Below are 15074 nucleotides of genomic sequence, written 5' to 3'. Positions count from 1 at the left end.
CCAGGTGAGGCGATGCCTCGCCCTGCTTCAGCTCTCGCTGGTCAGGCTGCAGCAGCTGACCAGCACCAATTGTCCGGCACTCCCTAGTGAGATGACCCCAGTACCTCAGTTGAAAATGCAGAAATCACCGGTCTTCTGTGTCGCTCGCGTTGGGAGTTGGAGAATGGAGCTGTTCCTATTCGGCCATCTTGCTCCGCCCCCGTGAATCACATTTATTGATTTGCATATGTTGAACCAGCCTTGCATCCCAGAAATAAAGCCTACTTGATTGTGGTATATTGCTTTTTGATGTGCTGCTGTATTTGATTTGCCAGTATTTTGTTGAGGACTTTTGTGTTTGTGTTCATCAGACACTGGCCTAAAGTTTTCTTTTTTCCTTATGGTCTCTGACAGTTTTTGGTGTCAGGCTGATGTTGGCTTCACAGGATGCATAAGGAAGGTGCTTCTCTTTCTCAGTTTTTTGGAATAGTCTCAGTAGGATTGGTACCAGTTCTTTGTACATCTGGTAGAATTCAGGTGCGAATCCATCTGATTCAGGGCTTGCTTTTTTTTTTTATTTTTTTTTTTTTGAGACAGGGTCTGGCTCTGTAACCCAGGTTGGAGTGCAGTGGTGTTATCTTGGCCCACTGTGATCTCTGCCTTTTAGGCTCAAGCCAACCTCCCACCTCAGCCTCCCAAGTAGCTAGGACTATGGCATGTGCCACCACACCAGGGCTTTTTTTAATTGGTAGATTTTTTTTTTTTTTTTTTGAGACGGAGTCTCGCTCTGTCGCCCAGGCTGGAGTGTAGTGGCCGGATCTCAGCTCACTGCAAGCTCCGCCTTCCGGGTTTACGCCATTCTCCTGCCTCAGCCTCCCAAGTAAGCTGGGACTACAGGCGCCTGCCACCTCGCCTGGCTAGTTTTTTATATTTTTTAGTAGAGATGGGGTTTCACCATGTTAGCCAGGATGGTCTCGATCTCCTGACCTCGTGATCCGCCCTTCTTGGTAGATTTTTATTACTGATTCAGTTTGAGAACTTGTTATTGGTCTGTTCAGGTTTTTACTATCTTCCTAGTACAATCTTGGGAGGTTATGTGCTTCTAAGAATTTATCAATTTTCTAATTTGTGTGCAAAGAGATGTTTGTAATAGTCTCTGAGGTTCTTTTGTATTTCTGTGGGATTGGTTTTAATGTCACCTTTGTCATTTCTGATTGCAAATAGCTGAGTTTTATTGAATAGCAAGGCTGATGTGATTAAATAGGCATGTTTTAAAATTTTCCATTAACTGTGTTTAATGAAATACTACAATATGAAGAGTTTTAACATGGAATAGTAACACAGAAAATATGGATGAAAGCATGGGTTAATTTGTTTGGAACTCATTTCTACCCTCCTAATCAAAAGTAGACTAGTCTTAAAAAAAAACACACAGGGGAATTATTTATTTATTTATTTTACAAGTACCCATGACTTTGAATGAATCTGTATGTCTTGAACCTTGGTTAGATGAGGAATCATAGTGGTCTATGCTCTAACAACATTTTTTTGGAAATTACATTTTGGGAAAATCTCAGTCTCCATGATTTCTCAGAGATGCCTAATGGCTTTAAATTCATGGAGCATATGCTTACCACTCTACTCCCACCAAACAAAACTAACTTGAAAACAGTATTACAGCTAGGAGATAAAGACAATAGCAGGTCTTTGTGAGAATGCACTATTTATGATCAAATAATAAATAGGAATTTACAGTCAGACTTTTAACTTCTAAGATCATGCTTATTTCTATTGATATCGTCTTATTAATAGTAGAAATTAATAGCTAATTAGGAAGCATAGGTTTAAATTTTGATATTGAGTCTTCCAAGATCATGCTTATTTCTATTGATATTGAGTCTTATTAATAGTAGAAATTAATAGCTAATTAGAAAGCATAGGTTTAAATTTTAAGTCCATTTGTTAAAAATCCAAATTGTCTATACTTGATTCCTCCTCTTGAAAACCCATTTTAATCAGGTTTCTCTGCCCACTATTTCTCTCCCCACTATTTTACCCAGAACTGCTCTGGGTAAAATCACCAGTCACTCCCTGTAGCTATATGTCTAGTTCTCAGTCTTGTTATTAATTAACTTGGCTTCTGGCACCATACTCTCCTGGTGGTCCTCCTGCTTCACTGGCTGCCGCTATCATTTCCATTGCTGATTCTTCCTTACCTCCCTGGATTCTTACTGTTATAGGACCTCAGACTTTGGTTTTGGACCTCTTTTTTTTCCATGCTTATTCCTTGGGCAATTTTACCCAGTCATTTAGATAAGCTAGATAGCTGCCAGGTGAACTCTTTGATGTACATGTTCCAAGGGGGAAGGACACATAATCCCATTCTTTCCCCTAGAATTCCATTTTTCCATGGTATTTTTCTTCTTACTTGATAGCATTTCCATCCTCCTAGTTGCTTAACTGCTTTTCTCATACCCTATATCTTCTACTCAGAAAATCCTAGTGGCTCTACCTTCTGAACATACCTAGAATTATTATTAACTCCACCACTAGCACCCTAGTCCCAAAGCCAACATCTCTTATCTGCATATTTACATAAGTCTTCTAACTGATCATCCTGCTTTTGCCCTCTCTGTTCTTCCATTTATGTTCAATTAGAGCAGCCAGAGTGATATAACAGATTATATTACTCTGCTAAAAACTATTCAGAAGCTTTTCATCTCACCTAGAGTACAAGCCCAAGTTCTTACAGTGATTTCCCATTATTTTGTTAATCTCACGAACTCCACCTTTTCCTTGCTCACCCCACTTGAGCCACTGGCTCTTTCCCAAGGTAGCTGCATGGCTTGCTTACTCATCCTATTCAAATCTTTCCAAACCTCAGCTTTTTCATCTATAAGAAGGGGATTTTAGTTGGTATTTGTCTTAACTGGGTTTATAAGCTTTGACTTTTAAAACACTTACCCAACTGCCTGGTATTTTAAATTCTTTGCTGTAACTTTTGTGTCTCAATATCCTCATCTGTAAGATGAGAGTAATGAATATTACTTACATATGTACTGAGAGGATTAAACAAGTTAATATATGTACAGCACTCAGTACAGTGAGCAGCACCTAGTAAGCACTATATACATGTTGTGTATTATTATGGATATTATCTAATTTACATGGCACTTTCTTTCTAGATCTGAGAAGGTTAATTTTGTGCTACATCACAGCTTTTTATACTTAGGGCTTATGTTGCTTGCAGCAAGAATTTACCCACACAATCTGTATTCTTTATAAGAAGCGTATATGTCAGTCTGCTTCTTAACTAGCTCATTATCAGTTTGGCAACGTCCTTTTGGGCCAAGGTTGCAAAGGTTGCATATCTGAGTCAGTGCTCAGGCCTCCCTGAACAGTATCTCTGCCTCTAGCCTTCCAGAATGCTGGAGTGCCCACTTTGCCACACAATATATGTACAAGATTATGATTATAGATTAAGGAATGATTTACAAACAAAAAATAAAAATCTTATGGATCTAAGGAGCAACATAATTGAACTTTATTTATTGTTATTTTTTTCCATTCTACTTATTAGTTTCTCTATTGTCCAATCAAATGTCCTTAAAGGAGTAAGAGAAATCCTTATTTTTCTATACCAGTCACTTTCAGTCTTAGTTTTATTACATGTTCTACTGTAGGTGTATCATTCAATTAACTACTCTGTTATCTCCGAAAGCCTGCATGTTGGAAGGCAGTGTTTTATGTTCTTGCCAGTTTCATAGTTTCTGAAGAGCTAATAAACAACAAAACTACAATGACCAACTAATTTACACAGTTTTGTTATTCTTATATATATGACTGGAAAATAAATACTATTTTATATAATAAGATGTCAGAATATAAAGTATAAATATAAAATATGAGTATATTTTATATTCCTAAGATATGAATATATTTTATATTCCTAATATAAATTCTGCAGCTTAAGAGATATGTTACTTTTCTTCATTGTTTCTTGAACTGACTGATTCTTCATTCTAAATACTGAGCATTCTCAGCTTTGAACTTACATTAAACTTTACTCTCTAATTTCCTATCATTAAGTAGAGGAGTTGTTTGGTATATTGCTTGTCTTTAAGCCTAAACCAGATATGCTCTACTACTAATTTTTCTTTTATTATAAAATTTATACTATGAGTTACTATAAATAGAGGGGTTGTGGGTATTAACCACATGTAAGAGGGTTGTTTACTTTCTAAAGTATGGTTTGTCAGTGGGCAGAATGCTGTACTGGCAGAACATGGGCTTTGTTGATTGTGTGACATTGAGCAACTTGTGTTTTCTGAGCCTCAGTTTCTTTTTACTTAAAATTAGAGTCAGAGTTATGTGAATTTTAGGCAACAACATATATTCCTAGTGCTTAGAAAATACTAGTCCCTGTCTCCTCACTACTCCTTTCTGTTTCTTTACATCTCACCGAATAGAGTGGGTAGCAAATGAAATCCAAAGTAGTTATCATCATTAGCTAGAGAAACCCAAAATTTAAACCAGTCTCCAGTATTGATAAGAAATCTTTAAGCACTAGAGCAGTGATCTAGCCGCTCATTTTGTAAATCTTGAAACATAGTAAAGCATAAGCTGCTTCTACCAGTTGTAAAAATATAACATATCAAAAGACTTTTTTTTTCACAGTTTTTCTTTATATTTAATGATAAAATGAGTATAGTAATCCATTCATGTACTGCTGTAAAGAAATACCTGAGGCTAGGTAATTTGTAAGGAAAAGAGGTTTAATTGGCTAAGGGGTTCAGCAGGCTGTACAGGAAGTATGGAAGCATCTGCTTCTGGGGAGGCCTCAGAAATTTTACTCATGGCAGTCAAATCAAGTCAGAGCAAGAGCGAGCATCTTACATGGCAGGAGCAGGACCAAGAGAGAGAGCAGGGACGTGCCACACACTTTTAACCAGATCTCAAGGTAACTCACTATCATGAAATTAGCACCAAGGAGGAAATCTGCCCCTGTAATCCATTCACCTCCACCAGGCTCCACCTCCAACATTGGTGATTATAATTGAATATAATATTTGGCTGGGGATACAGAATCAAACCATATCAGTGAGTATCTTCCATTTTATTATTTTGATAATTTGGATACAATTCATTAACCTTTATTATAAAAATATTTATGAGTAAAATATAATATCTTTACATAAAGAAACAACAATAACTATTTTATTTTACCAATCAAGAATATGAACTGCTGACATAATAAAATAAAGTAAATGTTAAAAGTTTGATTAGGTCCAAAATCAGAAAATGCTGCCAAAACAATTCACTGGAAATGTCTGTGAACAGTCTCTTTAATATTTTTGTATTTTAGCTGTATAATTTTCTTGTGCTTTTTCTCTCCTACACAGGAGAGCCCGACAAGGAGCTGAACCCTAAGAAGAAGATTTGGGAGCAGATCCAGCCTGATCTTCACACTAATGATGAGTGTGTGGCTACATACAAAGGAGTTCCCTTTGAGGTGAAAGGGAAGGGATTATGTAGGGCTCAAACCATGAGCAACAGTGGAATCAAATAAAATGCTTCCACTACCAAAAGACATTTAAAAAAACCTTAAAAGTAATAAAGAGAAATACATTTGTCACTTGTACCTAAAATATGAGTGGCTCATTTTTGTGTTATTCTCTTCTAGACTTGACTAGTCATTTACCTGGTATATGTTGTTTTCATTGATTGGGGAAACACTAGATTTTACCTAGGTTTTGATCATTTATAATGGAGAGCGGAAGTTGCCTATATTTTGTAATAATTTATTTTTCAGCAGGAATATTGATTAGCAGCTTTTTTTTTCTTTATAATCATAGATAACTAACTAGATTAATATTTAGTTTCTTATTTGTAGGCACAGGATGCATGAAATTTCAAGCTCTGGGATTTCTTGTATATTATGTATCTGTATCAAAATATCCTCTCCTTTTCAAAATGACAAGTTGAAAATGTTTGTCAGACTTATTAACTGGTCACATTATAATAATATTGATAATGACCAACTGCTCATTCTGAAAGCCAAACATAAAAGCTAGGAGATGTGGCATCTGAACATTTTTGCTTTGCTGCCAGAGTAACCCTGACTAATAATATAATAATAGCAATTTTTTTTAAAAAAAACAGATTTCCTACTGACTTGAAGTTTTTCTATTTAGCAAAATAATAGTAATAAGTTTCGACTAGCTCTAAAGAATGAACACATTGTAAACAGTTACCACAGTAGTTTCTAATAAATTGATCATAAAAGCAGCAATCCTTTTTTTTTTTAATTCTAGCTTCTTTATAAAGATTATTTGGGTACCTAATAAAGGATAATTTATATCTTATTACAGACTGATATTTTGCTTTTTCATGTATCGTCATACTGTCAGTATATTAAAAGAAATTATAGCCTAAAACTTAACATATACCATACATATATATTAAGGTGTCAAATAGCTATTCTCACTCATCTTACAAATATTGTAAGAGCAATAAAAATTAATTGAGGACTTACTAGCCTACAGGTCATCAGCCTTTAGGTGATTACTGGTGATTTGGGCTTACACACACATGTCAGCAAGATAGAGGGTGTGGATAGGGGAGAGCTGGTAGCTAACAAGGGGCCTCACAGAGGAATATTAGTGATTTTAACCAGGTTTCAGAATCTGGGCCTTACCTTTACAGGTTCAACAAAAGATTGGTACCAATGGAAACAGAAGTATAGACATTGTTTTAAAAATACACACATGGACAGACACACACAAAACATTTTATCTTTATAGCTGTCTGAATCCTTCAATAAGAAGGAGAGGCACACACAAATACATACACTCACACAAAACTCAACAACCATAAAACAACCCTGCACGTTATAGAAGGCAGAATTAAATTTTATTTATTTAAATCCATGGAACTCTGGTAGGCCAGGATATATTATAGTACCATTGTCAATGTGATATTCTAAAAATATGAACAGAGCATCATTAACATTTGTTGGTACCTAAACAGAAAATGAGTTGCAAAAGTTACTTTGTTACTTTGTTCTCAAGATATATCATTCTTTTGGGAATAAATACTTTTGGTGATGGAGTCTTTTGTGAGTCTTTTGCACTTAATTTTTCTCAATTACATTAAATTTCTTTAATATAATTTAAATAATATTTCAACTACCTAGGCAGTTGAAATTTTCCCAACAAAGTGTTGAAAATACTGTACCCCAGATAAAATTATCTAATGTTTTGTTAGTGAAACCTAAATTGGTGATTGAATCATACATCAAGCATAGAGAGAATAAAAGCTATTGGTCTTTTGTGTGTGTGGTGTGTGTGTGTGTTGTGTGTTGTGTGTGGTGTGCTGGTTTTGAGACAGTCTCGCTCTGGTCGCCCAGGCTGGATTGCGTGGCAGCGATCTAGGCTCACTGCAAGCTCCACCTTCCGGGTTCGCATCATTCTCCTACCTCCAGCCTCCTGAGTAGCTGGGGACTACAGGCGTCACCACCACGACGGCTAATTTTTTTTTTTTTTTTTTTTTTTGTATTTTTAGTAGAGACAAGTTTCACCGTGTTAGCCCAGGATGGTCTTGACTCTGGACCTCGCCTGATTCACCTGTCTCAGACTCCCAAAGTGCTGGTATTACAGTGTTGAGCCACCCGCGTCCGGCCTGGTCTTTTTGTTAAAGCACGATGATGTAGCATCATCTGAGTGACTGAAATTTATGACGACTTACTACCCCAAAAGAGTACATTTGCAAAGAATGTCACATTCTCTTTCTCAAGTGCTGTATTATGCCTTGCCAAATTATTACCAAATGTCCATGCTTCCTTCCATAATATCCCCCCAGGTCTATACCCGGTGTAAAAATCCATGCTAAAGAGTGCTAAAGAGAGAAGAAGTGGGAGACTTAATGGTGATTTTTCAAGTTGTATTGAAAGCATGTGGACCAAGTTGTCCATCAGCCCTATTCGTAATTGTTTTCACAAGAAAACCTTAATTCTGTTTTATTTGTATTGCTGGGATGAAGCTCTTACACGAAGATCAACAAGAAATATTGTTGCAAACTGGAACATAAACACTTCAGCATCTGATGTATCTGGTTTTTAAAGGATTTCCAACACGTAGGGAAATAGTGATTTGGTGGGAGATCACTTGAGCCCAGGATGAGCGGAGGGCTGCAGTGTGTTGTGATCGCACCACTGCCACTCCAAACTAGGCTACAGAGTTGAGACCTTGTCTAAAAAAAAAATAAAAAATAAAAAAAAAATTCTTAGTCGGGGAGCACCTCACTGTTTCTTGTAACTGGGCGTTAAAACGGCCTGAGTATACCTCCTCAACTTTTCAGAGAAATGATATGTCATTTTAAAATATAAAAGTATCAGAAGTATACAACATTAGCCATGTATTTCAGCTACATAAATAGTGACACAAGTCCTGATTCTAAGTGCTTTCCAACAGTATGAAAATTACAACTTTATCACCAAGATGCCAAATGAAAGGAACGAGGAAGGGCAAATTAGTATGCTCAACAGGCAATAATGTTGCAAATTTGCTGTCCTGTGGAGAAAGCTCCAAAATTTTAGTTAAGGAATAATCATGCCTTCTCTAACAAATGTAAGGGGGATATATTAATAATACATGTCTACTGTCATGGATTTTATTACAGAATTACTATTAAGATTGTTATTGCCTTCTAACTAGTCTTTTCATGCGTTTTATCCACCTCTTAACTCCTTATGAGGTAGATCAGTCATTTTACCCCAAAGAATCAACAGAAAAGTTAAATAATTGCCCAAAGTTGAAACCTGGTTTAATTGTTTTCAATTCTTACTGATCCTGTGTTCTACATTACATCATGCTTTCTTAACATGTGTTAGTTAAATGGTCATGTGGTTTCTTTTATTTGAATGAAAAGTTTAACTTTACTTTAAATGCTAGAGAAAAATAGTGACATAAAATACCTAAATTTGAGTAGTTTATGATTAGCTCTTTTAGTGGAATACTTCAGAGATTCTAAAGCGAGAGATGAGATTATTAAACACTCTTTGGAGTGGTTACGAAGAGAATTTATCAATTTTTTTTCTTTTTACTATGCAAATTTATAGGGAGAATTCACTTGGCAAAACCAAGCTGCTGCTGCTGCTGCTGCTGGTAGCGGTTGCCTTTTTAAAGAGCGATATACCATGATTCTTTGAATAGTGTGCTGTTATTGAGGGCACTGAATGTGTAATGACAGTCCATCCCAAAAGCCAACATATAAATGTCACTAAGTTCCATATACACAGATAATTTAAAACAGGAACGTAGGTGTACTCCATTGTGGTACTACTTATATGATAACCCCAAAATTTGCAATAATGATGAAAACGATAGTTGCTGATGGCTAATATGCCTCTGTACAAAACTGAATCATCTTCAGGTACCAACTTGGAATGAGAAAGAGTCACTTACACATACTTGTGCATTGCACTTTGTATAGTTATGGTTTTTCCTTTGAATAAATCTTGGCAGAGATAACTCATAGGAGTATAACTCCATAAAAATATTTGGAGGAAGGACCCAGAACAATGAAATAATTGTTGGTGTGAAAGTGAGCCATCTGGAATTTCAGAGTGTGAACTAATTATTGTATATTGTATTTTTTCACCCTTATGTATTCGTTTTTTTTTTTCCTTCCTTTCTAACTTCCACCTATCCTAACACACTATTCCCAATTCTCTAGATGTTTAAGTACAAAAATGTGTGTAAGTGTGATTTTATGTCTTCATCAACATCATTTCCTATCTGGCAGGCTGTTGGCCTTAGCAACAGGAGCAGAAACAACCCTGAGACCCAATAATTGCAAGAAAGAAAATGAAGCGTTAGCTACTCTTGTCCTTCCCATTGCTACATAATGCCTACAGAATTGTTCAAACAGCCATTGTTAATGTCCTATTTCCTCAATGACATTCATGTGATGAACCTTCGTATTAAGGCTGCTCTGACAAAGTTTTACATTGGTTTTTGTGAATTGCCTCATTAGAATATCATGCATCCCAGCAGAGAAACGCACTCAATATATACGTGCACTTTGGTTATCAGATTGCATATTTGGCTGATACTGGTTCATTTAAAACCCCTCAAATTTTCACACCTGGGGAATTTGGAAAGAACAGTGCAAAAGTCATCCAAAATCAACACCACAACTGTATTTCTCTTTGAAAAGATTAATGAAAATGCAAACTGAAAGTCACTTTCAATAAGTTTAGCAAAAGGGAATGATTTCAGTAGAAATAACTTTTTTCTAAAACTTTCAGTTTTCCTATAAAAGGATAACATTTTGTCTTAAAACAGCACATACATTGAAAACAAAAACAGAACTTTTCAGATACTTGTAAAGAGACTTGTTTTGAAAACAAAGTTTGAGTGAGAATCTGGGAAATAGCAATGCCACGTAAAAACATTAGCTTTATGTAAAAGAAGTACAGTATATCTGAAAATCAGTAGAATAGAAAATCTAAGAAAAAATTTAATTAAAAAAGTATAGATAAACATAGCTTTAAAAAAGGAAGTCTTTGAAAATGCTAATTGAGATGATATATCTAGAGGAAAAAGCCCGGCAAGAGTCAGAGCTGATAGGTTACGGGGTAATCACTAATGACCCCAGACTGTATGCACTAATGAGACTTTAACACTAGCTGCACAAAAACATCAGATACACTATCTTCCAATCCTCTAAAATATTCAAAGCACTTTCAAATTAAACTTTAGTAGAGATTTTTGGTGTCTGGATGAGAACAGCATACAGATTAGGCATCTGGAGGGACATGAGAAACGATTGCAAATAATAGACTCATAGGAAAGGTGGTAGAGTATCAAAGATGAACTTGCTGGACATCGTTTATTTTACTTAAAGTAATCCTAGTCTCATGGTTCTTTAGATGTGCAGGGGCAGAAAGATGTGATACCTTTCCTTACCCATCTTCAGAGTCAACGCTGACATTCCTGTAACAAAAGACAAGAGAAAAACATAACGAGAACATTTAATCAAAGTTTTACATGATACACGAGCCCTCAGAAATGAAGACCAAAAGACTCAGGGATAACTGTCTATTTTATGCCTAGGATTGCTAAAGAATGGACAGCCATATAGCAATGTAATTGGATAAAAGAGAAAGTGCTAAACTGTGATAGACTGGGCAGGAAAACCCAGCAAGGCTATCCAGATTCTTCTTGGCCTCTGTAGCATGCCTTCCCCCTGGGTATGGGGCAGGACCTTTCTGGAGTGAGGGTCATCAAGGGAGAAGGGAGAGAGTGACCTAAGTTTTATGGCTTGCTTTCAGGATGAGGAATTCTGGTTTCTGTGACTTTCTTTAAGTGGAAAAAGAGGTGGAACATAGGAGGGCAGGAGGACAGAAAGACCTTGCTTCTGAAGCTCCTCCAATCTCCTTCAGTTCAAAGTACTCAGCATGCCAACGTGTCATATTTGGAATATGGTCTTTTGAACCCCCAACAGTTGCAAGTTGTAATTATCTCCAGAACACATGAGTTTATTCAATAAATATGCATGCACTGTCATCCAGAAAAAGCTGAACAAACCAGCCTCAAATGGAGAACAGCAGCAAGATGTTCACTTAAGTGCCTTAACATTCATGATTCAACATCCCCAGGACCAACTAACAAAGTATTTCTCTACACCCACTATGCTGATTCCTATGAAAAGCTGGGATTGCTATTGCATAATGGTACACAGAAGAGTATGTCTAGAATTTAATGCCTCATGGATATTATGCTAGAATTCAGAGTATATTGGGAAAACACACTAACCAGAAAGATGGGAAAAGATGAAGAGAAAGGAAACCAGTGGTAAGATACGGACCTTCTACTATTTGTATGTTGAATTAAAAGAGCTAATGATAAACTACCAGGGGATATGCAATGTAAATTATAAGAAAGGACTCTTGAAACAAAAGGGGCAACCTGCAAGGGGGAGTCTTGAATTAAATAATTAACTATCTGAGCACAATCTAGTAATATAGGGAAAGAAAAAGCATTCCGAAGTCCACTTCTCTATGGAGGATAGGAGAAAGAGAACTAAGGAGGAAATGGAATTATTGTAAGAGTCTTATTTTAATAGTGGGAAATTATTGGTAAGGGGACTAGTTCATACTGTGTCATCAGGCAATAGAAGAGAAATATGTGAATTCAGGGGCAATAAAATAATCTTTAATGAAGGTGAATTAGAGTAGAACTTCCAAATTGTCAAGGGGAAATACTGAATACCAATGTTATCAAGGTTGCAAAACTAAGGAAAAGAAAAAATACAATAAATACACTAATATAATAAACATAATGAGAAATATTAAAGGAAGGTTTAATAACATGGGGTGTCATTTACCATACACACACACACCCCAAAATAATTTTTTTTAATTAGGAAAAACAATCTAAGAACATATATGAATGAACGCCTGAGTATAACCAGAAAATATTTTGAAAAAAGGAAAATAATTTGACCTCCTAGATATCAAAGAATGATATAAAATTATTATAATTAAATCACTCTGGTATTGAGAACAATATAAATAAAATAGAATAGGATTAAGAATCCAGGATAGATCCAGAAATAGATCCAGGATATACATTTCAATCTCTATCTCTAGCTACCTACCTACCATTTAAGTAGTAAAAGGATGAATTAATAAATAGAACAAATACAACTGGTTACTCATCTGAAAGGAAGTAAAACTAAAACCCCAGCTATATCATGTACACAGAAATATATGACTATAAAAAATTTCACAAATTTAGTTTGGCAAAACTTACCATACAAAGTTAAAGGACAAATAATAGATTTGAAAAAACAATTGTTACTCAGAGGACAGACAGAGGGTTAATATCTATAACATACATAGAGCTCTTCCAATTTGCCAAGCAAAAAGTAATCCAATAGAAAAAAAAATGACAAAAGAACAAAGGATATGAAGATCCAATTTATAAAAGACTAAGTCTAAACTACCAAAATGCTTACATAAAAATGTTCCAAACACATAAAATCGTTCCAGTTGGGAAATGCAAATAAAGTAATAGTGGGCTGTGGTTTTACATTTATTCAACTGGTGTTAGCAATAGGTGTTCAAGATGATAACACCTATTGATGGGCAGAAAACAACTCATGTTGTTGGAAATCAAGTTTATCACAATATTTTTGCAAAGAATCTGTTAAGATACATTAAATGTATATATACTTTGACCCAGAAATCTCACTCTTGGGAATATAACTTACAGAAAAATAGTATTAACTAAAAATATATGTACAAGAATAGTTGCTTGAGCATTGCTTTGGGTGACAGAAAACTGGAAAGCTCATCAATAGAGGAGCAGTTGCATGAATTGTTACATAAACACTGTGAAATGTTTTTGCAGACTTTAAAAAGAATGAATTTGGGCTATATTTTAGATCTGGAAAAATTGAAATGAGGTGGTGTTGAGACAGCCAAGTAAAAAGGGCTCCCAGAGAATCTCCAACTGGCCTGCACACAGAGGGGACAAGGTGGAGCCATGGAAAGTTTTTGTTGTTTGCAGAGAGGAGGATCCTGGCCTCTCCTGTTACTGGCTGGTAACCTGGGATTCAATTGGTGAGATGGGGGCCCATTAACAGGAACCCCTCTCACTTTGCTGATTTTTTTTTTCATTTTTCACCCAATAAATTCTGTTTTCTCACCCTTCTGTGTGTCCATGAGCCTAATCTCTCTTGGTCGTGTGACAAGAACCCAGTTTTAGCTGAAATGAGGAGAAAGTCCTACAACAGTGTTAAACTGAAACAAAATATATTATGAAGAGTATAATATGAAAACTTGTTTTAAGTTGAAAAGTCCTATATATTTTATGTGTTTATATGTTCTGTGTGGGGGTGATTATCCGGACATGAAGAAAAATAGAAACAATGGACACCAGGCTTTTGGTTGGCATCAGTTATCTGTAATGGGCAGATTTGCATGGAGAAGAGGAGAGAGGTAAAGGCAAAGCAAAAAAAGCCACATAAGACTGCTAAAAGAAAATAAAGTATGTAATATTACCACATTTAAGCATTGATGTGAAAATGGATGTGTGTGTATATACACACATGCGTACACAGTAGGAATACCTTATCCAGAGGGAATATGTTCCAAGGCCCTAATGGATGCCTGAAGCCAAGGAGAGTACTGAGCCCTAAACACACTATGTTTTCCTATATGTACATTCCTGTGATAAAGTTTAGTTTGTAAATTAGACACAGTAGGAGATTGGCAACATAACTAATAATAAACTAGAACAATTATAACAATATACTGTAATAAAAGTTATGTGAATGTGGTCTCGCTCTTAAGATACCTTATTGTATGTAATATTTTCAGATTGCAATTGACCACAGGTAACTGAAACTACAGAAAGTGAAATCACAGATAAGGGGTGATACTGTATATGCAAATATAAAAATAAATAATTCAGGGAAGAACATCACAGAAATCCTCTTTGACTAAAAGCACTTCTCTATTAATCATCAATATCAGGCTAGCCTCACAGAGCTTAAATCCTTAATGTTCTGCACCATATATATTTCCTGAAATGAACTAGTGTTTGTGTTCTAGAAAAGTTAACTGACAACACATAAATGAAGTATATGAAGAACTTAACACCTGAATTATTTTCCATCCTCCTTTTTTCCAGCAGTCACCATGGTTTCAACTTCTTAGCATCAAGTCTCTTTCTCTGTCCCAAGCCCCCCCAACCCATGGGGCAGTGTCAGTTCTCACTGCACTTCCAAACTCTGCACCATTGTTGAGTCTCCCACTTCTCAGTCCAGGGCCCACAGCATAGGAGAAAGAGGTCATGCAAAGAAATAAGTGAGATGTTGTTTTAAGTTGGAATCTGTATTATGCTTTCCTATAGAAACACTGTATAAATCTAGCACAAATTCAAACATGTACTGGAGTTCATGTAATGTTGTGCATTGAAGTAGGCTTTTGAAGACTATTCTGTGAGAATAACCACCAGCTGTAATCCTGTTTCTAATGGAAAATCCAAATCCAGTATATTGTACACCAAAAAAAAAAAAAAAAA

At 35.8% G+C, this 15074-nt stretch overlaps 1 protein-coding gene across 5 annotated transcripts in view; it reads left to right on the top strand.

Moving 5' to 3' along the window:
• AIMP1 (aminoacyl tRNA synthetase complex interacting multifunctional protein 1) overlaps positions 1–7085 on the top strand; it is a 38952-nt gene extending 31867 nt beyond the window's left edge. For 3 of the 5 annotated variants that reach the window (XM_017852590.1, XM_017852591.1, XM_017852594.1), the window contains one exon: positions 5382–7085. In XM_017852590.1, coding sequence (XP_017708079.1) covers positions 5382–5548 — 167 coding nt within the window. In that variant the 3' untranslated portion in view covers positions 5549–7085. The remainder of the gene's footprint in view (positions 1–5381) is intronic. The other 2 variants (XM_017852593.1, XM_017852592.1) reach the window with 1 other exon arrangement.
• Positions 7086–15074: the final 7989 nt, after the last annotated feature.

The sequence above is a fragment of the Rhinopithecus bieti genome, unplaced genomic scaffold, assembly GCF_001698545.2.
Source record: "Rhinopithecus bieti isolate Rb0 unplaced genomic scaffold, ASM169854v2 scaffold_35305, whole genome shotgun sequence".
Classification (NCBI taxonomy): Eukaryota; Metazoa; Chordata; class Mammalia; order Primates; family Cercopithecidae; genus Rhinopithecus; species Rhinopithecus bieti.
The sequence above is the reverse complement of the archived record's forward strand: the minus strand, read 5'-3'. Positions and strand labels throughout refer to the sequence as shown.